The 25882-nt window shown below is 52.6% G+C and overlaps 1 protein-coding gene and 2 pseudogenes across 1 annotated transcript; all 3 read left to right on the top strand.

The window, feature by feature from the left end:
• LOC148217928 (class II histocompatibility antigen, B-L beta chain-like) overlaps positions 1-3952 on the top strand; it is a 53812-nt pseudogene extending 49860 nt beyond the window's left edge.
• Positions 3953-5369: 1417 nt separating this feature from the next.
• On the top strand, positions 5370-10166 carry LOC148217927 (uncharacterized). The gene is made up of 2 exons (XM_088158397.1): positions 5370-5440; positions 8211-10166. The coding sequence occupies exon 2, from the start codon at positions 8238-8240 to the stop codon at positions 9141-9143; it is 906 nt and encodes a 301-aa protein (XP_088014523.1). The 5' UTR covers positions 5370-5440; positions 8211-8237; the 3' UTR covers positions 9144-10166.
• A 10095-nt stretch (positions 10167-20261) lies between these two features.
• LOC148217926 (H-2 class II histocompatibility antigen, E-D beta chain-like) lies at positions 20262-25072 on the top strand (annotated as a pseudogene).
• Positions 25073-25882: the final 810 nt, after the last annotated feature.

Here is a 25882-nt window from a genome sequence, read left to right as displayed (position 1 = left end):
TCTTGGTGTTTGGGAGGTTATTACAGACACATGATGCTCAATGACTTCCAAAGATGAACTTGGGCGAAGAAGAACACCCAGTTTATGGAGCTCTTTTCTTGTTATTTCCCCCTAAACCAGGAATTTTCATTCCTCAGGTGTGCGGGGATGGAGGAGGAGGAAAAGCCCCAGAGATCCCTCTCGAGGAGGGGCTGCAAACCCAGCCCAGGGAGCTGTGAGGAGGAAAGACCCTCCCTGAGCCGGGAAGGCGGCCGGAGATCCAGGCCGAGCTCAGAGCTGGTGGAGAAGCCTCCTGGAGGGGAGAAGCCCCACAAGTGCTTGGAATGTGGGAAGGGTTTCAGCTACAGGTCCCAGCTGACCCAGCACCGGAGGATCCACACTGGGGAGAAGCCCTACAAGTGTGGGGAATGTGGGAAGGGTTTCAACTACAGCTCCAGCCTGATCCAGCACCAGGTGGTCCACACAGGGGAATGGCCCTACACCTGCTTGGAATGTGGGAAGAGCTTTCAGTGGAGCGCCAGCCTGAGAAGCCACCAGCGCATCCACACTGGGGAGAGGCCCTACGAGTGTCCCAAGTGTGGGAAGAGGTTTCACACCAGCTCCGATTGCCTCAAACATGAGCGGATTCACACAGAGGAGAGGCCCTTCCGCTGCCCCGACTGCGGGAAGGGATTCAACCGCAACTCCACCCTCATGAGGCACCGGCGCATCCACACTGGGGAGAGGCCCTACGAGTGTCCTGAGTGTGGGAAGAGTTTCTCACAGAGCTCAACCTTGACCCGACACCAACGGAGTCACCACTAAGGGAAGCCCTGTGAGTGCCCCGAGTGTGGGAAGAGCTTCGTGCTCTGCTCCAGGTCCATCCCCCATGGGAGGATCGGTGTTGGATGGTCCCCAGTGACGCCCGTTGTTCAGAGCCTGGGTGATCCGTGCTGGGTGGGGGGAAGGGGTTGGAAAGATTTCTCTCTCTTTTCCTTCTGTTGCTATGATTTGATTTGGAATAAATTTTCTCGCTGTGCCCACGCTGTGTCTGTGACGCCGTTTTGCTGTTTGCTGTGTTTGCTTGTCCTGTCTTAATCTGATCCTGGTGCTCCTGGTTAAACTTTCTCTTCCCTTGCAGCTGGAGGGGCAGGGTCAGAGTGGCTTTGGTGGGTGCCTGGCATTGGGCCAGCATCACCCAGGCCATGGGCACCCCTGAGATCCCAGTGTGGTGATGCATTCCCCCACTCCTAGAGAAAGTGCCAACCCAAACTGAGGCCAGGATGAAACATGGTTATGACTGGAGCCCACTCTCTTGTGACCCTGTCAGCAGAAATCCAAAAGGAGACCTTTGAGCTCTCCTGGGCCACCGTGTGCTGTGACCAGCAGTCTCCTTCTGAGGGGGCTCTCAGAGCCAGCAAACCCTCGGCTTTGCTGTGCCTGGAGGATCGCTGAAACACGACGTGTCCTGGGCCCATACCCTCACTGCTCAAGGCCCCATCCTTCGGCCAGTGGGAGATGCAAAAACATCTGAAAGGAGGATTTCACTGAGCTCTGGGGGGAATTGTTTGCACTGACTGTTCCTGTCTGTGTGTGTGCCCCTGAACATATGCTATAGCAAATCTGGGAGAAATACAGATTTCCTAGATGTGGAAGTACCTTGGATATCTAAGTTATGCCTGGAAGCAAGGTCCAGTTATAGTTATGAACATACTTAAATGCTGTTAAATGCTAAGTGTTTTGATAAGTTCTTAAATGTAAGTAATCAGGGTTGTTTTTGTATTAAGTTGCTAAGTACAACTTGGAAGTTACAGCTGTAAGTTAGGTTAAATGCTGTTAAGTGTTACTGCTCTGTGGAATTGTTCATGTTATCAGTTAAGTTAGGTATAAGTTCGGTGTTGTTTTCTGTTGAATTGCTAGGCCTAAGGTATAAGTTAAGTTACAAATTAAGGTAGAAGTTAAAGAGTTGTTTAAGTTCTTTTTTTAAGTTTTTTTTTTAAGTTGTTAAGTTTTTAGGCCGTGTTCCTTTTAATCCCTGCATGCACCTAAACACAGCACACACCCACCCACACTCCCCTAGGGAGTTCCCCGTTAATTTCTGTTCTGATTGCATGGATTTTATTTGGTGTTGTTCTTGCCTTGTTGTGCCTCACCTGTCCTGTAGGCAGTAGAGTGAGTCTTACCAAAAAACTTATTGTACTTTGTTGCTTAATATTAAATCTGACTTTTGTTCATGTCTTTGTCACCGATTTTTAAGCGATCTCAAACGCTCTCATTCATGACAGCACCACAATGTCCCGCATCACCGAGGGCCCTGACACACGCCCGTGTCACAAAGGGCCACCCCCGGCACCCAAGAGCAGAGGGACAGCCTGGAAGCGGCCCGGAGCAGCCCCGGCCTCGTGTCCCTGTAGCCCCTGGCGTGGCCAGAGCCCTGGGAGGCTTTGGGGTCCCCACCTTGGTGTCCCAGGGGTTCCCCGTCTCCAGGCTCATCCCTTCTCCGGGCTGCCCCTTCTCCAGGCTCCCCTCACTCCCGGCTCTCGGGGTCCCCCCTCTCCAGGCCCCCATTTCAGGCTCCGGCACTCCCGGGGCTCTCCCCTTTTCGCTTTCCCCCCCTCAAGGCTGCTCCCCTCGCCCTGCCAGTCCCGGGCGATCGCCACAGGGCTCCGGGGACCTCCATCCCCCACCCACCGCCGGGGCTCTGTCTGCAGCCGCCACCCAGACATCCCCAAAAAACCACCCGGGGACCCCGCAGGATCCCCCAAAAGGGGATTTCGGGACAGCTTTGGAGCCCTGCGAGATGCAAACATCGCTCCGCCTGCCGTCTCCCGAAATACACAAACAGGGAGACCCAAAGATACTTCGGGTGAGCTCCAAATATTCCTCCCCCTTTCAAAAAAACCCTGCCAGGACCGCCCAAGATATTGGGGGCGAGGTCCCCCTCCCGGGTCACCTATGTCAGGAAAATTAATCCACAAACACCAGAGGTTTATGTACAAGAAGGAGACAGAGGAGTCCTTTTTGCTTTATTCGAATAAAGAGAGAGGCCATGGGACATTCCCCTGGGATCTCCCAAATTTTTGGAGGACGTAGCCTCCTTTTTATCCTATTTTCCCGGCCGCATTTCCCTCTCTCTTTCCCCATTGGCTGAGGTACTTGAGAGGCACAGACTTCCCAGAACGCCTGATAGCTGAAATTACCCTCTAATGTATAACCCTCCCTTTTAATTTTTAATTCTTACAGAACTCATAGTTTTCCCCCCGTTGCTTCTTTCATCTTTCGATATCCAATTTCATTTATCAGCAGCCCTACAGTTTGTTTGTAAAGGCAAATATCTTTTTCCATTCATCAATCAATGGAATCCATCCCATTGTTTCTTTTATCTCTCAGTGCTAGCCTTATCTACAAGCAGATCCACAGCTCATTTGTAAAGACAAATTCAACATTCCTCTCAACTGTGGTTCTCTAAGAAGGCCATAACTAAATGCTTGCATGGGGACTTTGGCTTCTGGAGCAGTGGGGTAGGGCTGTTGTTGGTTCCTACCCCTCCATGCCATGATGATGTAAGGGGTGAGGGATGCCATGTGTGCTGTGCACTGGCAGTGATCCTCAAGAAATCCTATGAATCCTCTCCTTCGAGCTAGTCAAGTTCCTGGAAATGACAGGACAGAAAAAAAAAAGTAAAAAAAGGTGCTCAGTTTTGTGCCCTCCTGCCCTTGTGGGGTGAGGGGCAGGAGGCAGAGGTCCAGCTTGGTCTCTCTCTGACCTTTCCTTTGAGACAACACTGTCTGCTCCCACCACAAAGGCACAGAGGGTGCTCTTTGCCCCCACCAGTGGGAAGTGGCTCTGCTGACCCCACTAAGAGTGCTGGAAGATGAGTCTGTGAACAAAACAGTTGAATATTGCCTAGAGGGGGGTAGCAGGCAGTAGATGTGCCACCATTCTCTTTCCAGGAACCCACTGGGAGTACTAGAACATCAGAGGACCATCAGAGGAGAGGAACCATCCCATTATACCACCTGAGCCTCGCCAGAGGGAAATAACCAAGAAATTGTCCCCAAAGACAGCGTTCTGTGTAGCCTTGTGCTGCCTGCAGGAATGCAGCACCTATATTCGAGTGTGGGGGAGGGTTGGGGAAGTAAGAAGAACTTCTAGTGACATATTTTAACTAATTGTAGGCATTAACTGTGCCACAATGTCCCACCCATACTCCACTCTCCTGTCCCCATCCCCACCGTGTCATGATCCCACAGAGAGACCCACAGGGGGGTCGGGGCCAGGAGGGCTCTAGAAAAGTGCAGTGCACACGTGTGCCAGTGTGCAGAGCTCTGTGTGCACACACAGACACCGAAGTGCACACGTGTGTCAGTGTGCACAGCTGCACACACGGATATTTTCTAGCGTGTCCAGATGTAAGAGTGCCCGTCCTGCTTTGCACAGTGTCCATGTGTGCGGGTGTGCACAGCACTGTTCACATCTGTGCACTGCTGTGTACACGTGTGTGGAGTCTGTGCACAGCTCTGTGCTTGTAGGTGTGCACAGCTCCGCAAGGGTGAGCACGGCTCTGTGTGGGACATCCGTGTGTCAATGACACTGCACGTATTCGTGTGCACGAGCTCTCTAAGGACAACAGGTCTTGTGCTTGTGGGCAGGTGAGCATTAGTGGAGACTGTGCCTAGGTGGGTGTGTGTGTAGCACGGATGTGCTGGGGTGGGGGTGTGTGTGTGTGTGTGTGTGTGTCTGTCTGTCTGTGTCTGTCTGTCTGTGTGTGCCCGTCTGTAAGAGCCAAAACGAGCTATGTGGGGCTCCAGACGGCTCTTTAAAATGCTGTTTATTGTATCCAGATGATACAGCAATCCACAGGTCGTGGAGCCTTTTCAGCCACAGCTGTAGGTTGGTCTGAAGCATCTCTAGTTCTGGTTACAGTGCATTCTATACTTTCCATTACAGAGCATCCTTTACTGTTACCTATAGCCAATCCTTACTACTAACATTACCATATTCATGTTACTATTGTCCAATCACAAAAGGTTACTATGTTACAGTTTAAGCTAGAAGTACTTTTTCAGTTTTCTTGCATTGGAAAATTCTGAGATCTTTTCTCTACTTGCCACGCCAGCTTTCTTGTTTGTCTGTGAAAATCTTTTTGCTTGTTAAGAACATCTTTTGTTTGAGATGGATTTATCCTTTGCTCTAAGTCACACAAGCCCCGTCCCCCTCGCTCGCTCTTTGTCTCCTGGTGGCGGCGGCCCCGGGGCCGGGCTCTCCCCGGCTCTGCCCAATCAGCGCGCGAATTCGAGGAGTGACAGCGGAACCAGCCAATCGCCGCGAGGGGCGGGCTCTGCACGCGGCACGGACTCTGCTCCCTTTGCCCGAGCTCCGCCATTTCTCGGAAACCTCGCCTGAGGAGCGGGCAGGAGGCCAAGGAACCGGTGCTGCCCTGAACCGCCGGGAGCTCGGGGTGAGCGGGAGCTGAGGGCGCTGGGAGCTGGGGGTGAGTCCGGGATGGAGCCCAGACCCACCTGCAACCTCGGCAGGAGCCGGTGCCGGAGCAGCGCTGGCTCGTCCCGGTTGCTGTGGGTAGCACAGAGGTAGCTGCCCTTGTCTCTGGGGCTCTACGGGATAATTCACGTGGCGAGAGGTTTGTGTGCACAAAAGAGACAGAGGAGTCCTGTAAAAGTCACTTTATTCATGAACAAGGGGAGAGGCCATGCGGCATTTGCCATGCGGTCTCTAAAACGCAGCCGCCTTTTTATCCTCATTTTCCCGGCCGGATCTCCCTCTCCCTTTCCCCACTGCCTGAGGTACTTGGAAGGTTCAGACTTCGCGATCCGCCTACTTCATGCCCTCGTTAATATGCACCCCTCCTTTTGTATTACATCCGATATTCCCGGCTCTGTTAAGTGTTTCTCCTTCTCGAAGTTCAGGAATTGAGAAGGATCTTGGCTGAGCAGTTGTCCGTGCCAATTAGTTTTCTGAAACTGATGGTTTGTCTTGTTACTTCCTTTTGTACAAATTCCTGGCCCTGTCTCCAGGCACATTCATCTTACTCTGTTCAAACCCTCTTCTCATTTTCTCAATAATTATCTTCACTAACTTTATTACTGTTGACTTAGTATCTTTTCCTGGATCCTCTTTGATTTTGGGATTATTCTCAGTGACCTCATTCCCTGTCCTTTTGTAGCCGTTTCTGGATCAGGAGGCCTGGCTGCCACCTGCGTCCCCTTGCTCACCTGCTGAATGAGCTGCACTCAGTGCATGGTAAAAAGATGAGAGTTGCTGCAGCACATCAGAGGAGGAACAGCATTCGTTTAACCCATGGTCTGCCAGGGAACCACAGAAACGTGTCCCATTCTCATCCTTTCTACATTTGGATTGGAATATGAGCTGTTTTCTTCTTTCCTTTGTTATCTGTTTCACCACTTTTTGGTTATCATCTGTTTGCAAATAGCCGTTTCAATCATTTAATTTTCCACAAACTCCTCTCCTTCTTTTAATAGATAATCTGATTCTATCCCATGGTGACATGTCTCATTGTTCATTTCCTTGGATTGGTGGGCAGTAAAGTCAGGAGCTGGAGCTGTCTGTTTAGTTATTATTTCGAGGACAGTTTTTAACCTAATTATGCCACTCAAATTATGGATGGATTTTTTTTGTCTCCTGGTACGAAATCATTAGGGCTTCCAGGGGCTGGTCCGTGGTGTTGTAGGATTTGTTCTGGTGGCCGTTCATCTTTTTCCCATTTTTGGGTGCTCCCTCCAGCCAGGGCTGCATCAATTGACCACTTTTCTCTAAATAATCATCAAATACTTGGATTCCCAACTGATTTCTCTGAACAGTGACAGCACATGTTGGACTGGGGAGAGGGATTATTCCCCCCTCCCACATTTTTCATGAAGTTTTCACAACGTTTTCCTTTGCTGTTTCCCTTTGCAGCTTAACCAGTTTCTGTTGCAGTCAGATATCCTCACTATGGGCTCTGCCTTTAGTTGTGCAAATTCCATCTGTGCAAGCAGGCAGAGCTTGGGGTGAGGGGCAGAGGAAATCAGCGAAATTCCTCTCCCAGGGAACAAGACCCTGGTACATTGTGCACACTTTGCCCTAACTGTGTTAATTTGCATTTCTAAAGCTCCTCTCCTGGCTGTGCCTGGATCCAATGCTTCTATTCCAGAGCAGTCATTGGGTGATCCACAAGTGCACCCCCACAATCTGCATTATTTTTTGCCATTTTTTTTTCCTTTTTAACAATATTTCTTAAATGTTTATGCATTGAAGCATCACCTTTAAAGCTTTTCTGGTATTGCAAAATCCACCCTAAACGTGAACATGGAAAAACCCATATGGAAATGTTGCCATCATTAAGAGCCATTCAAAAATATACACAAAAATTTCCAATGCAATCAAGATTTTCCTACTTCTTCTCCAAGGAGTAAAAATTGCTTGTCACATCCTTGGCCCAAACCTAACTGACAACACAAAAGTAGGATTATTCTCCACTAGATGGAGAATTACCAGGGTAAAAAATTTCACACACCAATTCCAAGGGAGATAATGGAATATCTGCCCTGGATCTGGCACTTTTTCTGGCCAAAGCCAATGGCAAAAGCCATAGCCATGGCATCTTGGCTTCTATCACCAGCTTCCAAAGGTGTTTCTTTATTTCCTGTTTGTTCTTTCAACCTGACCTGAGCTCTGGGGGTGCAAGGGCTTGTGAAGGTCCCATTGTATTCCTAAAGCAGCCATGGATGCACGTGGGAGGAGCAGGTGGGATTGTGCAGGAGAAGGAGGAATAATAGGAGGAAGAGTAGGGACACAGGAGTAGGAAGAGAAGAAACAGGAAGGAGCACAAGGTTCCCCCCTCCCTGTATCTGCAGCCTCTCCCCAGGCCTCAGGAGCATTGTCCCCATCACATGCAGCAGGTGACCGGAGAGGGGGATCCATGATTTTCACATGGGTTAATCTTGGTATTTCTGAGCTTTATTTGGCTAAATGTTGGTGCTTTGGTTTTTTGCAGCAGTTGAATCTTTCTATTTTGGAGAGGGTTTTGGCTAAATCTTGGTGTTTGTGGGGGTTTTGATCTGCGTCATGATGTTTGGAGGATTTTTGGTTTGAATCTTGGTGTTTTGGAGGTTCTTACAGACACAAGATGCCCAATGAGTTCCTGAGTTGCACTTGGACAAGGAGGAACACCCAGCCCAACACACTCTTCTCTTGTTTTTTCCCCAAACCAGGATTTTTCATTCCCAAGGCATTGGCAGATGGAGGAGGAAAAGCCCCGGAGATCCCTCACAAGGAGGGGCTGCAAACCCAGCCCAGGGAGCTGCGAAGAGGAAAGACCCTCCCTGAGCCGGGAAGGCGGCCGGAGATCCAGGCAGAGCTCAGAGCTGGTGGAGAAGCCTCCTGGAGGGGAGAAGCCCCACGAGTGCTCGGAATGTGGGAAGGGTTTCAGGTACAGCTCCCATCTGATCCGGCACCAGAGAGTCCACACTGGGGAAAAGCCCTATGAGTGTGGGGATTGTGGGAAGAGCTTCAGGAACAGCTCCAACCTGCGCCAGCACCAGATGATCCACACTGGGGAAAAGCCTTACGAGTGTGGGGAATGTGGGAAGGGATTCAGAGACAGCTTCTGCCTGATCCGGCACCAGATGATCCACACAGGGGAAGGGCCCTACGAGTGTGGGGAATGTGGGAAGAGCTTCACCGACAGCTCCAGCCTGATCCGGCACCAGGTGATCCACACTGGGGAAAAGCCCTACCAGTGTGGGCAATGTGGGAAGAGTTTCAACTACAGCTCCAGCCTGATCCGGCACCAGGTGATCCACACAGGGGAAGGGCCCTACAGCTGCTTGGAATGTGGGAAGAGCTTTGGGTGGAGCTCCAGCCTGATAAACCACCGGCGCACCCACACTGGGGAGAGGCCCTACGAGTGTCCCCAGTGTGGGAAGAGGTTTCAGAGAAGCTCCAATCTCGTCAGACATGAGCGGATTCACACAGAGGAGAGGCCCTTCCGCTGCCCCGACTGCGGGAAGGGATTCAACCGCAACTCCACCCTCACTGTCCACCGGCGCATCCACACTGGGGAGAGGCCCTACGAGTGTCCTGAGTGTGGGAAGAGCTTCTCCAGGAGCTCCGACTTGACCCGACACCAACGGAGTCACCACTAAGGGAAGCCCTGTGAGTGCCCCGAGTGTGGGAAGAGCTTCGTGCTCTGCTGCAGCTCCATCCCCCATGGGAGGATCAGTGTTGGATGATCCCCAGTGACCCCCGTTGGGCAGAGCTCTGGTGATCTTTGGTCCTGGTGATCCCTGTTGGATAGGGGAAAGGGGTTGGAGAGATTTCTTTCCCTTCTCCTTGTGCTGCTGTGATTTGGTTATAATAAATTCCCTCGCTGTGCCCAGGCTGGCTCTGTTGTTCCCGTGCCGGTGCTCGGTGCTCGGGGCGGGATCTCTCCTGTTCCTTCTCTCAACTCCCGGGGCTGTCCTCAGCCAATCAGAGAATGCGATGAAGAAGATTCAGCCAATGAGAGAGAGCAGCTGTGATGACTCACCGGTTGCCGGGCAGACCCACAGCACCCAGTGTTCCCCACCTGGGCAGGTGTAAGGGTCGGTCCGAAATTCCCCTCGATTTTGCCTCCCAACCGTCGCAAGGAGACCTCGAGGACCCCACCCAGGCTGACTCTGGACAATGGTTTACTGGCCGGGCCAGGTGGATGCTCGTGACTGTGTGCTGGTGTATTGTGTTCACTGGACTGTGCTGTTGTGGCACCAACCAGAGACTGTTGTACCAACTGAGGACTGCTTGTCCATACCTGTCTCCTGCAGCACCACACAATGGTCCATAAAACTTCCCACCTCTTGGCCAGAGGCCACTCGCTTTGGAGGACTATAAAAGAGCGACCCTCTGGGAAAGACCCTTTGAGATCTCTCCACTGATGAAGACCCCCTGGAGAAGACCCCTGAGATCTCCCCACGGACGAAGACTCGTCTATCGGATGACCCACGAGGACGCCCGTCTCATCTGTTGGTAGCTATTCTCCCATCCCTTCCTTTCCTTCCCCTTTCCCTATACTTTGTTTCCTATACCTCTCCCCTTTACCGTAACTGAATTGTTGGCATTTGATGAAATGCATTGCTGTTGTTGAATAAACTGATTTTCTGCTGTTGAATAAACTGATTTTGTCCCCTGCATTTTGCCTGTTTGCACCTTTGAGATCAAAAGAACCATCACGACCCCCGCTCTGCATTAATAGCGGATGGTGACAGCAGGGTCTGCAGCGGCTGCTGGGACAGGAGCTTTGTGGGCAGAGAAAAGGGGGTAACACTGAGCCAGGGTTCCCCAGGGGGAGCACACAGGCTCTGGAGGAGGGGGCCCACGACTCGTTAGGACCCCCTCTCACCTTCTTGCACAGGTAGAAGCCGAACTCCAGTGCCAGGAAGATGAAGCCCAGCACAGAGCCCCCAATCCCCATCAGCACCTTGGTGTCGATGGTGTCTGGCAACATCTCTGGGGGTTCACAAGGGTCAGAACCTCCCCAGACCTGTCACAGATACCCGAAACCCCTCTAAGCACCCTCCCAATTGCCTCCAGCCCACGTAGGACCCCTTAAAATCTCCTCCCAGTCTCTTTCCAGCACGACCAACCTCATTCCAACCCCTGCTTTTCCATTCCTGATCTTCCATCCCCTCCAGGCTCACTCAAATCCCTCCCAGTTACACCCAGCATCCCCAGACTCCCTCCCAGTGCCCACCAGGACCCCCGGAACCCCATCCCACCCTCCCCAACATCCTTCAGACTCCTCAGCCATTCTAGAACCCCCAGCCTTACTCCCAGTTTAAACCAGGCTATCTTAAACTCTCTCCCTGTTACTCCCAGCACACCTCAATTCCCCTACCAGTCCCCCCAATACCTCCCTCACTCCCCCCACACTGTGGCGTCCGGGCCGTGCCCCAGTGCCGGCTCAGGGGGTGCTCCAGGCTGACGTGCTCCACCTGGAGCTGGAGCTGACCCCGTGCCGGGGGCGGTTTCCAGCAGCACCAGGAGCTGGTAGAAATCCAGTCCCCACTGGGGACCAGGTCGGTGGCCACCATGTGTCCCGAGAGCTCCTGCTGGCCCTGGAACCAGCTCAGCTGGATGTCGGCAGAGTAGAAATCCATCAGGGAGCAGAGCAGGCAGCCGGGGCCAGCAACCCCATCCCCAACAAAGCTCCCACTCCAGCACTGTCCCTGCCTGGGACTTGCCCACAGCTCCCCAAGGCCCTTGTCCCCATACAGGGTCTCTGCAATGCCCTGGCCTTTGCCCAGGCCAGCACTGGCCCTGAGCAGGATGTGCCCATCCCAAGGAATATGGGGAAGTTGGCACTTCTCCTAGAGCAGCCATTGGGATCTAATTGGACAAACAGAGGTGCCCAGTCAGGGGAGGGATGTTGGTCCTGTCAGAATCTCTGATAAGCCCTGTTTACCCAGGGCCTGAAGCACCAGGAAGACATTCAGACATCTTGGGCATCCAAGAAGTGAAAATCCACTGAGAAGTGGTTCCTGAGAGCTGTCCATGGCTGTGATTCCCCCGCTGCCTGTTTGCTCCCAGAGCTTTCCCCGTGGGACAGCCCAGAGCTGTGGAAATAATGGCTGGTGTGGATGTGGGAAGTGCCACACCTGAGCAATTCCTCAAGCTTCAGCCTTGTCTTGAGGTGATCATTTCCCAGTTCTCTCCAGTGTCTCCAGTGCCTGGAGATCCAAATCACCTGGCTATTTCCCAGGTTCATGACACCTCTGTCCTATCATATCCCAATTTTCCAATATTCCGGAGTCTCGTTGTCCCAAGAAGAGGGGGTCAGTCCATCTCCTGTTTCCCCGTGGGGCACGAGGATGAACAGTGGCAATTCTGCTCAGACCCACTGGGTGAGTGGCTGGGCTCAGCTCTGGGGTGTCTGGAAGGAAAAACCCTTGGAGAGGAGGGGTACCGGGAGATGGGGGATGTGGGGCTGGGGGCTGTTGGAGGATGGATTGTGTTGGAGTGGGGGTGTCTCCACAGGGTCCCCAGCTGCCTTTGGATCCCTGCCTGCCCCCCTCGGCCCCCCGGGTGCCCGGTCCCCTCCAGGGGCAGCTGCCCCGTGCAGGAAGCTGCAGGGATGCGGGGAGCGGGGCTGGATCCGTGCCACAGGCGGGATGGACTCTGTGCCAGGGCTGGGCTTGTGGCCAGGGCTGGGGGCTGTGCCAAGCCGGGCTTTGGCCTGGGGGCTGTCAGGGAGGGCGCAGGGAGGAGTCCCGGCAGGGATAAAGGTGCTCCTGCCCTGCTGCAGCCTCAGCCAGCGCTGCCCAGGGTGAGAGGAAGATGAAGGTGGCTGTGCTCAGCGTGGCCCTGCTCTTCTCCATCCTGCTGTGCCCCCCGGCACAGGCCAAGGTGAGGCACCAGCCAAACGCTGTCCCCACACCCTGCCCTTTGTCCCCTCCCATCCCACCCTTTCGGTTTCTTCAGGAATTCCGTCCCTGCTTCCTCCTCTGTGTCCTCTCCAGGGTCCCCAAACGCCTCCCACTGACCATTCCCGAGGCCTTTCCTTCCATGTCTCCTCCCGTGAATCCTTTGCCTTTCTTCCTGGTCACTGCAGCGGGTTCCCCTTCAACAGTTCCCCGAGTCACCCCCCACCCTTCCCAAATCCTCACTCGGTCCTGTCGCTTTTGTCCCCACCCATCCTCGTTCTTCTGTCCCCACCCAGCCCCTCCCTTGCATTCCCATGTCCCTACCCTGCAATTCCTTTCTCCTCCCCTGTACCTCACACCGAGCCCCTTCCCCAGACCCAGCCCAGTCCCTTGATCCCTCCATTGACCCCAGTTCAGTGTCTTTGGCTCTCCCCCCACCTCAAACAGATCTCCTTGGAGGCCCTGAATTCCCACCCCATCACCTCCACCCTGCTCCCTGTCCCCCCACAGCCCCACTGGATCTAATCCAGGCCAAACTTTTGTTCTTGATTCCCAGGCGCTCCTGGAAGGAACCCAAGATGATCTGCGGGAGGTGAGTGGGGTGCTGGGATTGGAGGGCATTCCCTCTGGGAATTAGGGACAGTTGTGTCCCCCCATCCTTTGCTGGCACCGGGGCCATCCCAGTGCCCAGCGAGGTCTCCTGGTCTCTCTGCAGATTGATGTAGACGATGTCGTGATCCTGGAGACGCCCCTGGTGGGTACCACGAGTTCTGGCAGTGTCAGACCCTCCCCTTGCATGGCCACCACACCCCAGACCATCTCAGTTTGTCCCAGAACAGCCCAGTGCACCCCTACTGACACCCCAGACAACTCCCCTGCCCCACAGATCCCCCCCAGAGCGCCCCTTTCCCAGGCCCCCATTGCATTCCCATCCCTGTTCCCCCAGCACCCCCCTGGGTGACCCAGGACGCAGCCCCTGCCCCAGCTGTGCCTCTTGGCAGGACCCCAGGGCTTCTGGGCAGGAGCACAGCAGCTCCTGCCCCCCATTTCCCCCCACAGGCCCCTTCCCCAATGACCCCTGTTCTTTTCCCCACCTCCCAGTGCAGCCCAGTGCCCCCAGTGTGTCTCTAATGCTGTGTTTGTCCCCAGCCCCCTCTTGTTGAGAAGCTGGAGGCTGTTCTGCGGCAGAAGCGCCTGGCTGCCTCTCTGGGTGTCTAGGTGAGCCGTGCCTGCAGGGAGAGGGGTGGGGACAGGGCCCCTCTCATTTCCCAGTGGGCACCAGAGGTCACCTTCTGGGTTTTGATTTTTAGGATTGCAAGCTGTGGGGACACCGGTGTCCTGATCCCCTCTGGTGGCATGAGGAGATGATCATCCCTGGAGGAACCTCCTGAACCCTTTGAGCCCTGGGCCATTTGCCCTGAATAATCAATAAACCCTTTGAGCAAAGCTTTGCTCTGTGTCCGTGTGTATTTTACAAACAAAAACTGCCCAAATCTCCAAGAGGTTTCCCCCAGAGGTGTTGTCTTGTCCCTGTGTCCATCTGCACATCCTGTCACTCTGTCACTGTCACCTCCCCACATCTCTGACCCTGCTGGCACCTCCCAGATTGGCACTGAACTCCTCCCTCCCACTCCCCACCATCAGGAATGACCATGGGAGGGAGCTCAGACCAGGAGCACCCAGGCCAGGCATGGATAAGGAGCACCTGGCAGAGGCAGGGAGAATCCCCCATTCCAGGGGGTTGTGGGGTGCAAGGGGGGCACCTGTGTCCCCTCCCAGCCCCAGGGCTACAAACCAGGGAGGAGATGCCTCTGCTGCCTCAGCTCAATCCCTTCCCTCTGGCCAAGTCTCCAGCTGCAGCACAACCTCTAGAGACTTTCCACAAGGGAGACAGAAGGAAGGAATTGTTTGTTCCCTCTCCGTCATCACTCCCCCTCGTGCTGATTTTCTTGTCATCTCTTATCAAAACCAACAGAAAAGCGTCTGCAATGAGGTGTTTCTGAGGGTGAGTTCCTAAACAAGGCCAAAGGAAGGATTTCTGCCAGGGCAAAAGTGAGAAACGTGGGATTTGGTCAGGTAGTTTAAAACATGAGAATTTCTAAACACTGGAAATCCGGAGGCTACTAAAGCAGAGTTTGCAGTAGGAATGGTCCATTATCCATTATCCTCCCTCTTTCCACTGCTCATTTGTCACATCCCAACTCCAGAGGAGCAGATTATGGAAAGCTGACCTGCAGGGAGTGGTGGAGGCTTAAATCCAGAGAGAGGAAGAAAGAGTGAAACCAGGAAAGAAAGGAATTCCTGTTGTTTCCTTGATCATAACTGTTGGAACCCTGGACACTGAGAGTTTTAGACTTTCTGTGCTGCCAGATACTGACCCACAAGAAAACACTGCTTTTGACCTGAGGCTGTGGAGAAGGCTTCCAAAACGGAATGATAGAACTGGGATCACTGGTGTGAAGTTTGAATAGAAGTGTGTAATATCACATGGTGGAAATTTTGGAATTTTGGGTTTTAGAATATAGTAATATGTAGAAGGCAAGATGGAGGTTTTAGGGAGGAGGTTTCTTTCTTCTTCACCTTCTTCTTCATGGGTCTAGGTGGGATCTTGTTTAATTGGACTGGAAATTCCACATTGCAGGTCACGGGTGATTGGTTATTGGGTTAAAAGTAAAAATAATTTAGATGTTTGTTCTTAATTGGACAGTTAGGTCTTAAAAGGCCTTGTAACGACAGAGATACATCACCATTTTTAGCTTGTTATCTAGACGTGCTGTAGAACTTGCTGTAATTTAGACAAGAATTAATAAACATTTCAGTCCAAACACAACATACCGTCTGTAGAGCTTTTAATTCTAACTCTGGTAGAGGAGAAAAAAGAAGACGAAACCTAATATGAACAACCACAAATAGCTCTGTACTCTGTGTGCAATATCCAGATGATGAGGCACGTTGCTAATTTTTAATGCCAAATGTCAGTACTTAGGAATTTTTTCCTGCATTAGAACAAACCACAGACCAATAGCTAACCCAGTTTGGCTCCTATAACAGAAATCATTAAACCAAGATGTGTTTCCCTGCAGTAGAGAAGGCCGTTTGATTCCTTTTTTTCTCAGTTTGTCCTGAGTTCATGACTTCAGATGAACTGGAAGGGTCCTGGCACCACAAAATGTGGCTGCAGTGACAAGACTCAAACCCCCAAGTCACCATTAAATGCACTCGATCCACAGCTCCCATGGCCCAGCAGCAATTCCTGCCTCTGCCCCCTGCTCTGGGTCAGCCTGACGGGCTCGGCTCTGGTGTGCAGGGCTGGCTCCTGCAGGACACAGCGCTCGGAGCCGCTCTGTGTCCCGCAGCTTCGGCATCTCCGGCGCCGCTCCATTCCCGCTCCGCCGCCGTTCCCTTCGGCATCTCCAGCACTGCTCCCAGAACAGCTGCCAGGCCTGTTCCACTCTTTATCCACCCATTTGCCATTGATGCTCCATTGAATCACGGAATCACAGAATTGGGGTTGGAAAAGACCTTTGAGATCATCCAGTCCAACCAATGACCCAACACCACCTTGTCACCAGACCATGGCACTGAGTGCCACATCCAGTCTTTCCTTAAACACTTCCAGGGATGGTGACTGTTGGATCCCAGAAACCCGGGAGTTTGGAACTTTTTGTACTTTCTGATACTGACCCTCAGGAAAACACTGCTTTTGACTTGAGGCCTTAGAGAAGGCTTCCAAATTTGAATAATAGAATTGGAGTCACGGGTTTCTTATTGGAATGAAAGTGTGTGATTTCACATTGTGAAGGGTTTGGAATTTGGGGTTTTTAGAATATAGTAAAAAGTATGGAACAAGATCGAAGTTTTTAAGTGTTGTCTCTTTCTGTCTTCTTCCTTCTTCTTCATATTTTCAGGTAGTAGTTTCTGGTTTGACAGTTAATGCTGCACAGTGGGTCACAGGAGTTTGGTTATTGAGTGAGAAGTATAAATAATATAGGTGTTAGTTCTTTATTGAACTTTTTAACTTTAAAAAACCTTGTAACTAGCTCGATATGCCTCCATTTTGCTGGCCTTTAGCTGGTGGCTAGACTTGTTGCAGAACTCTCTGTACTTTAATTAAGATTTATTAAACTACCAAGCCCAAAGTCGAGAAAATTCACCTCCTTCATGTTTTTAATCCTGACTCTGAGTAAAAACAAGAGAAAATGAAGACATGGTACTAATTAGGTGGTGCAGTTACCCCATTTACAAGTGACTCCATCACTTCCCTGGGCAGCCCATTCCAATGCCCAATCACCCTGTGAATAAATTTTTTCTAATGTTCAGGATAAACCTTCCTTTGGTGCAGTTAAGGCTGTGTCCTCTGGTCCTGTCCCTGTTCCCTAAGAGAAGAGCCCGACCCCCACCAGGCTGCACCCTCCTGTCAGGGAGTTGTAGAGAGTGATGAGGTCTCCCCTGAGCCTCCTCTTCCCCAGGATAAACATTCCCAGCTCCCTCAGCTGCTCCTCACAGGACTTGTGTTCCACAGCTTCTCCCCTGTTGTTCCACAGCCACTGCTCCTGTTCCAGTGCAGCTGCAACCCCTCCAGTGGTGCTGATCCCACTCCAGTGCTGCTCGTCTGTGACACTGAGGGGACACATGGAACTCTGGGTCCCTTGTGACACTGAGGGCACACATGACACTTTGGGGCCATTGTGACATTGAGGGGACATGGAACACTGGGGCGACTGTGTCACTGCAGAGCCTCCTGGAAGCATGGGGCATTGTGTCACTGAGGGGAAACATGGAACCGTTGGGCCATTGTGAAATGGCAGGGTGTCTTGGAGCTATGGGACCATGGTGACACTGAGGGGACACATGGAACCGTGGGGCCATTGTGACACTCAGGAGACACATGGAATTGTGGGGCTATTGTGACATTGAGGGCACACATGGAACCCTGGGCCCAAAGTGACACTCAGGGGACACATGAAACCATGCGGATATTGTGACAATGAGGGGACACATGAAAGCCTGAGGCCATTGTGTCACTGAGGGGCTCGTGGAACCATGGGTCCATGGTGACACTGAGGGGACACATGGAACTGTGGGGCCATTGTGACATGAGGGGACACATGGAACCATGGGACCATTGTGACATGGCAGGGTCTCTTGGAACCGTGGGACCATGGAGATAGTGAAGGGACACATGGGACCCTGGGCCATTGTGACACTAATGGGACACGTGGAACTTTGGGGATATGGTAAATTTCAGGGGACACATGGAACCATGGGGCCATTGTGACATTCAGGGTACACATGGAACGGTGAGATGTTGTGACACCTCAGGGCCTCTTGAAACTGTGGGACCATTGTGACACTGAGAGGTCACATGGCACGCTGGTGCTATTGTGCCACTGAGGGGACACATGGAACTGTGGGGCCATTGTGACACTGCAGGGCCTCCTGGAACAGAATGGACATTGTGACATTGAGGGGACATGTGGGACTGTGGGGCCATTGTGACACTCAGGGGTCCCATGGAACCGTGGGGCCATGGTGACACTCCAGTGTCTTGTGGAATCCAGAGGCCCCTGTGATTCTGCAGGGCCTCATGGAACCAAGGATCCATTGTGATCCCACAAGGCCTTGTCATTCTCCACGACTTCATGGAACTGAGGGGACACTGTGACACTGTGGGGTCTCTTGAATCCAAGAATCCATTGTGACACATTCAGGATTTGAGGAAAGAAAGTGACTCTGTGACACTTTGGGGTCTTGTAGAATCCAGAAGCCCTTATAGTTCTGTGGGGCCTCATGGGACCAAGAATCCTTTGTGATATTTTGGGGCTTCAGGGAATGAAAGGGATTCTGTGACACTGTGGGGTCTGATGGAATCCAGAGGCCCCTATGGTTCTGCGGGGATTTTTGGAACCAAGGGACCATTGTGATGCCTCAGGGCCTTATGGTGTCCAGAGATCATTGTGACATTGTGGGGTCTCCTGGAAAGAAGGATCCATTTTGACTTTACAGGGCCTCATGGAGCCAAGGGTGACAACATGAGACCTCACAACAGAAAGGGGGTCCCTCTGTGCTGGTTTTGCACATTTGACATTTTGTGAGGAGGGAAGAAACCACCACTGGAAATGACTTTTTTTGACAAGAGCTGCTGAGAGCTTCCTCCATGTCTGACAAAATCTAATCAGTGATTAGTGTTGAGAACTGACAACCTGTTAAACCACTGAAAAAGCTGTGCAGCCAGAGTGGCCACACTGTCCTGTCTGGGCCCCTTGAAAATCCTGGCACACCCCCCCCCAGAATTCTCCACTGTAAACAGCTCTGGCCACCACCTAGCAGGGATCATATGATTATCTGCAGGCCTTGGAACAAGATATTATCTCTTTCACGGTACAGATGAGACTTGCAGACCTTCAATTCTCTCTTGAGTGAGAGAACAGGACAGAGTGAAGACACCTGGAGGAACAACATGTGGACCCCAAGGTTAGAGAAGTAGAATTCAGGTCCCAGATGGGAGGGATTGAGGAGATGCCTCACTCTTGGGCTGAAATCCTCTTGTAAGTCTATGGGGAAGATACGTCAGACTCCATTTCCCTGTAACTTTTTGAAAAGCACGTGGAGGATGAAGTGTTCAAATTGTAGGCATGAGCAAAAGCATCCATGCTGAACAAGCAGATATTGAAGTAGCTTGAACAGAGAGAGATGAGAGTGATGAAGACCCTTTACCCCAGGGAAGAAGAAGAGAACCTCTGTTCCCAGAGATGAAGATGATCTCAGAGATAGATGAAGAGAACCTTTGCTTCTGAGCAGCTCATCCTTAAAAGTGTACCCCATTAGCCAAAGATTGAGCCCTCAAAAACAATTATGGGGAAAGCTGTAGGTCGAGGGGAGAGACTTTTACAAAGTGATGAGATTTCCATTCTCCTGGGCAGCTGATGCACTGTGACTTTGAAGCCACGAGAGAATTGTCTCTTGTGGAGAAGTCTCCATAGCACGACAAGAGAGACTCCTCTCCCTAAGTGAACTGGAAAAAGACTATTTTAGAGACGGTAAACTGGCTGAATTGTTCCTGCACTCTGTCAGTGGGAAAGAAAAGAAGGTATCGGGGGGAGGAGAAGTGTTGTGAAGGTTTTATTCTGATTCTTATAATTTTTTTAGTTCTGTTAGTACAGTCCATTCTTTATACCCTTTAAGGTTTGAGCCGGCTTTGCCTTCCTCCTAAACTTATCTCACAGCAGGAAATGAGTAAATAATTCTAGTGGAAGATTTGGCCAGCACTAAACCTGTAGTAGCTAACAGCTGGCCTGGAGGCCTTACAGTTATAACTAATCCCAATTGTAATTTTATAATGTAAATAATTCTATAACTACCGTAATGATATAACTTGAGCAGTCTGGGCTGTTGGGGAGCAGGTCTAGGCCATCTGGGACACGGGCAGACATTGGCCAGTTAGCCAGGTGGCAACTAATTTAGCCAAGCAGAGCTAACCATGCAGACTTCAAAGGCTATATAGGGAGAACAGCCCTCAATAAAAGTTGGTTTTTGTTGCATGAACACGGAGTTTTTGTCATCGCTTCTGTCTCAACTGCAATGAGTGGTGACCCCGACGTGATAGGCAATAGCCCGGCTGTGGGGATAGTGGTGGAGATGGAACCCCAGTGGGGGAAGGTGACTGGGAAGAGCTGCCAGCAGTCGAGAGCTGTGGAGGTCCAGACCTTGTAAATAGAAGAACGTGCTGGGGACCCTTGTAAATAGAAGATTCTTCCAAAAAGAAGAAGCAGATGGAGATACAGGAATGTGATTTTCCAGAGAAGAAATAGAAGGGGCTCAGAGCCATGGACAGGACATGGCTGCAAGAGCTGCAGCAGAGACACCATGGGCAACGCCCACTAGTGAAGTGGCCGGTCAAAATTGGATGTTTCTGCCACTCCTTCCCAGTCAGGCTCACCTCAGCCTCCAGCAGAGTCAATTCCTGCCATCCTCCCGTCACCCCAGGAATTGACACAGGATCTGTTCCCACATGTCCCAATGGCATTAGGGTACACTGTGCACCAGGATCAACTAACACTCTATATTTCTGTGGCTCTGATGTGCCAGGCCATCAGATCCACACCATCCAAAAGACCCGGTTTTCCTGTGCCTCTCCCTGGCTAGAAAAAGGGCCCCTATAGCCCTGGTTATTATTTCTTTCCTGAGGATACATGCTGGAGATTCCTTCAAGGAAATCTGACAGATCATCCTCCCTTCTGTAATATCCAACACCTCAGTCATGGGAGGCTGAGGCTACCTTCACTTTATCAGAACTCCTTCAGTTTGTGTTTCCCTCACTGAGCTGATGCACCCGTGCTGCCAGGACAGAAGTGGGTTTCCCATCCCACCTTCTCATGTCTTCCCCATGGTCACGCAGAAAGAACCACAGGCAGCTCATGAGGTGTACCCTCTCTCTAGCTGGGGGACATTTGGGCTCTGACTTTGGGGCCTGTGACTCGCACTGGTGCTGCACTGATCTTCCTCATCTCCTCCCTCATCTCCTCTTTAAACTCCTCTTTGTGTTCCTTAATCACAGCAGAGACATGAGCCTGCATCGGCCATTGATCATATTCTCCTAATTTCTAAGTTTGTTGGTGACAGAACCCACTGTTTCTCGGCTGCTGTCAGCACTAACCATTGCAATGAAGGTGGTGTATTGAGATGGGCCCAGGTTTGCCAGGTTCCACAACATCTGCCCTGTGCACCTGACCTTGTCAGGGTCATTGTCATGCTGTCCATCCCTCCCAAAGAGCACCTCCAGCACTGCCACTTCTCTCAACTGCTGGATCCCTTCCTCAAGGGTCTTCCAACACATTCTATGATGGTGCTCCTGCATTCTCTCTCTGTGGACAAACCTCTCTCTTACACTCAATAAAAGCCACTCCCAGAGGGAAAGGGGCCATGTTGGGCACCAAAAATCTGTCCTGGTTTGAAAAAGGACAGGTGTGTGCTGGAGAAGAGCAGAGCCTTCCTTCGAAATGGAGCTAATAAATCCCTCCCTCTGAATTAGTATAATTTTGGAATTATGGGGATTTCAGGCGAAAATACGGGGATAGGAATAACAGTTCTTTACTAGTATGTGTATATATATATAACAAGGCAAACAAAACAACAACAGTTAAGTAATTAACAACAAATAGAAGACGGGAACCCAGAAACAGTTTTTCTGGTTGTGGACACCTTTCCCCTCTGCTGCAGTTACCGTCCCAGTTTGGCAGTCAGTGCCAGCCGGCTCCCGGTGGGCAGGGGCAGATGCGGTGATCCCGTGTGGCTGCAGGAGTGCTGGGGTGATGGCAGTTGTGTCCTGGGTGGGAAGGGTGGAGGAAAGACTCTGCTCATGGATCCTTGGAGGCAGTGTCAGTCCCAGTGCTCCAATAGGTTGTGTGGAGGTGGCAGTCTGAAGTGGGAGAGTGTCCAAGCAGGAGGGTGCGGGGTCCCACAGCCGAGGAAAGGCAGCTCCCATCCTTGGGATGGCAGGGCGAGGTTTTCCAGTGGCCATCCTTCTCCGAGCCAAACGAGCGAGAGAGCGAGCAGCTGCCCACACCTCTCCTTTACCTGCCCTTGATCTTGCGATGTTCTCCCTCTTCTCCCCCATCCCCCCTGCCCTACGAGGGAAACTCCAAAAAGGGTCAGGGAGTCTCCCCCTATCACTAGACATCTTAGCATGTCAATGGGAAAAAATTCCAGACAGCGAGGCGAGGGAAAAAAAAGAAAATAAAAACAACCCCCAAGAGAAACTTAACCCAAACTTTACTGAAACAAGCCCGCATTGGCTGCCTGTCACTGCGGTGTCGCTGTTGCCGTGTCCCTTTACCCAGTCAGCTCTCTGATCATGTGGTGTCCACGCATCTCCCCAGCCCATCACTGCCTCACACACGAGGTGACCACCAAGCCACTCTCCGGCCATCTGACCCGCAGCTGAGCCCTTCCCAGAGTGCCCGCACCCGCAGGGAGCGCAGGGCTGGATTTGGCCGCCAGAGAGTTGGTGACCCTCGTGAGATCCTCGGTGCATTTAGTTCCTACAGGAGTGTGGGGTCCGCTGGGAAATGATCTGCATGCCTTGTTAATTGGATGTTCTTCCACCGCTAGCCTGGGGCAGGATCTCTCCCGGTCCTCCTCTCAACTCCCGGGCCTCTCCTCAGCCAATCAGAGAAGGCACCAAAATAATTGAGCCAATCAGAGCGCGCGGCGCTGATGACTCCTCAGGCAGTCCCAGAGCGCCCAGAGCTCCTCACCTGGACTCCACCCGCGCCCCGCCCCAGCGCCCCCCGCCAGGAGAATTTGGGGAGGGGGGTATTGCGTTTTATCTTCTTTTTTGTTGTTCCAGAGTCAGGATTAAATGCTCGAGAGACGGAATTTCGTGTTCGAACTCAGATATTTATTAATTCTTATCTATATTACAGTGAGTTCTACAGCACTTCTAGCTAACAGGCTAAAAATGGACACTCTCTCTCTCTACAAGGCCTTTTAAGGGCCAATCTGTCCAAATAAGAACACACAGCTAAATTCTTTTTACTTTTAACCCAACAACCAATCACCCGTGACCTGCACTGTGGATTTTTCTATCCAATTACAAAAGTACCACCAAGACCCGTGAAGAAGGTGAAAAAGAAAGAAAAGTCCACCCTAAAACCTCCATCTTGTTTTATATGTATTAATATAGTCTAAAACCACAAATTCTAAATTTTCCACCATGGGACATTACACACTTCTATTCAAACTACACACCAGTGATCCCAGTTCTATCACAATTCTGGAAACCTTCTTCACAGCCTCAGGTCAAAAGCAGTGTTTTCCTGGAGGTCAATGCCTGTCAGCACAGAAAGCCCAAACCCCTCAGTTTCCAGGGTTCCAACAGGGGGGAGGTGTCAGACCCTGCCCGGCGCTGGCCATGGGGCGTGTGGCGGGGGCCCGGAGCTCTTGGCTACTGTGGGCTGCTGGGGGGCTGCTGGGGGGACACCCCCGGACCTGTGTCCTGCACACACAGCGCTGTTCCAGGAGATGGTTTAGTCCGAGTGTCACTTCATTCACGGCACCGACCGGCTGAGGTTCGTGGAGAGGAACATCTCCAAGCGGGAGCAGTTCCTGCACTTGGGCAGCGATGTGGGGCTGCACGTGGGGACACCTCCTTTGGGGACAAGGCTGCCAGGCACTGGAACAGCGACCCGCAATGGATGGAGTACAGACGGGCTGCGGTGGACAGGCACTGCCGGCACAACTACGAGTTGTCCAGCCCGTTCCTCGTGGAGCGCAGAGGTGAGCGTGGGGCAGAGCGTGTTCCCTCGGGCCCTGCCCTGGGAATGACCCTGGAGCCCCTCAAAACCTCCCTGGGAATCACCCGAGACACGTCAGCCCTTCTTGTGCCCATCCCCGGGGCCTCCTGCCCCTCACCCCAAGTAACTCCGGTGGCTCTCCCAGTCCATCCCAGTCTCTTCCAGTGTCCTCACGGTCCCTCCCAGTGTCACCAGAGTCCCTCCCAATTCCTCTCAGTCCACAGCCATTCCATTCGCATTCCACTCCCAGACCTCCACCCTCTCTACCAGTGAATTCCCAATCCCTCCCAGTCTGTTCCAAGTCCTTTTCAGTCCAATCTCGAACCTCCACTCTTTCTCCCGTTCCCCAATCCACTCCACTCTCTCCCAGTGTTCCCCCACTTTCTCCACTTTCATCCCCAGTCCCTCTCACTTCCACAACAGCCCTCTTCCATTTCTCCTAGTCTCCCCCCAGCTGATCCCAGTGTGTCCCCGCTCTCTCCCAGCGCTCCCCAGTGCCCATCTCACTGTGGCCCTCGAGCTCCCAGCCCAGCCCCAGATGCCTGCTCTGCTCCGTGATGGATTTCTGCCTTGCCGAGATCCAACTGAGATGGTTCCAGGGCCAGCAGGAGCTCTCGGGGCATGTGGCCACCAATCTGGTCCCTAATGGGGACTGGATTTCTACCAGCTCCTGGTGCTGCTGGAAACCCCCCCGGCACGGGGTCAGCTCCAGCTCCAGGTGGAGCATGTCAGCCTGGAGCACGGCCCGGACCCCACAGTGGGAGGGGAGTGGGGGAGGCACTGGGGGAGCTGGGAGAGGGATTGGCGTGTGCTGGGAGTAACTGGGAGGGAGTTTGAGATAGCCTGGATTAAAACAGGAGAATGGATCGGCGGTCTAGGATGGCTGAGAAGGAGTTTGAAGGATGCTGGGGAGGGTGGGATGCGGTTCTAGGGGTCCTGGAGAGCACTGGGAGGGTGTCTGGGGGTGCTGGGTATAACTGGGAAGGATTTGAGTGAGCGTGGAGGAGCTGGAAAAAGATCAGGGATTGGAAAGCAGGGTTTGGAATGAGGTTGGTTGTGTTGGAAAGAGACTGGGAGGATCTTGGTGAGTTCTAGTGTGGCTGGGAAGGGATTGGGAGATGGTGTGGGGGTCCTGGGGCAGTGGGGGGCAAATGGGAGGGAGTTATGGCATTTTGAAAGGGACAGGAGGGGCTTTGGTGGGTCCCAAGGAAGCCAGGAAGAGATTAGAAGAATTAGAAGAAGTTTTAGGGAGCCCTAGGTGGGCTGGGGGAGATTGGGAGGATTCTTGGAGAGGCTTGAAATGTCCGTGAGAGGTTTTGGGTGGCCCTGACCCCTGTGATCCCCCAGAGATGCCGCCAGACGCCGCTGACAGCAAGGTGCTGACGGAGATTGGTGGCTCCGTGTTGGGCTTCGTCTTCCTGGCGCTGGGGCTCGGCTTCTACCTGTGCAAGAACGTGAGGGGGGGACCCCGGGTTCATATTCCCCCGCCCCCAGAGTAGGTGTGCTCCTCCTGGGGACCTCCAGCCGGGTGTCACCCCTTTTCTCTGCCCACAGAGTTCCTGAGCCGGCAGCGGCCGCAGCCCCTCCCCATGAACTCACGGAAGGCCAGGACCCCCTGCTCCATCCACACACTGATTTTGGGAGGGTTGTGGGTCTCCCCCAGCACTGCTGGAACTCTGCCTAAGCCCAGCTGCTCCCAGTGTTCCCAGTAAAGCTTCCCAGTTACACCCAGTTCATTTAGTGGGGGGTACTAGGAAAGGACTTGGGGGGACCCCGCGGGGGGATCGTGGCTGGGGGGGAGGGTGGGGTCCAGGTGGGGAACACTGGGTGCTGCGGGTCTGCCCGGCAACCGGTGAGTCATCACAGCTGCTCTCTCTGATTGGCTGAATCTTCTTCATCGCATTCTCCGATTGGCTGAGAACAGGCCCGGGAGTTGAGAGAAGGAACAGGAGAGATCCTGCCCCGAGCACCGTCACGGGAAAAACAGAGCCAGCCTGGGCACAGCGAGGGAATTTATTACCAACCAAATCACAGCAGCACAAGGAAAAGAGAGAGAAATCTCTCCAACCCCTTCCTTCCACCCAACAGGGATAACCAGGATCACGGATCACCAGGGCTCTGCCCAACGGGGGTCACTGGGGATCATCCAACACCGATCCTCCCATGGGAGATGGAGCTGGAGCAGAACACGAA

This window comes from Sturnus vulgaris, unplaced genomic scaffold, assembly GCF_052056855.1.
Source record: "Sturnus vulgaris isolate bStuVul1 unplaced genomic scaffold, bStuVul1.hap1 Scaffold_198, whole genome shotgun sequence".
Lineage (NCBI taxonomy): Eukaryota > Metazoa > Chordata > Aves > Passeriformes > Sturnidae > Sturnus > Sturnus vulgaris.
This window is presented reverse-complemented; position numbering and strand designations above follow the sequence as displayed.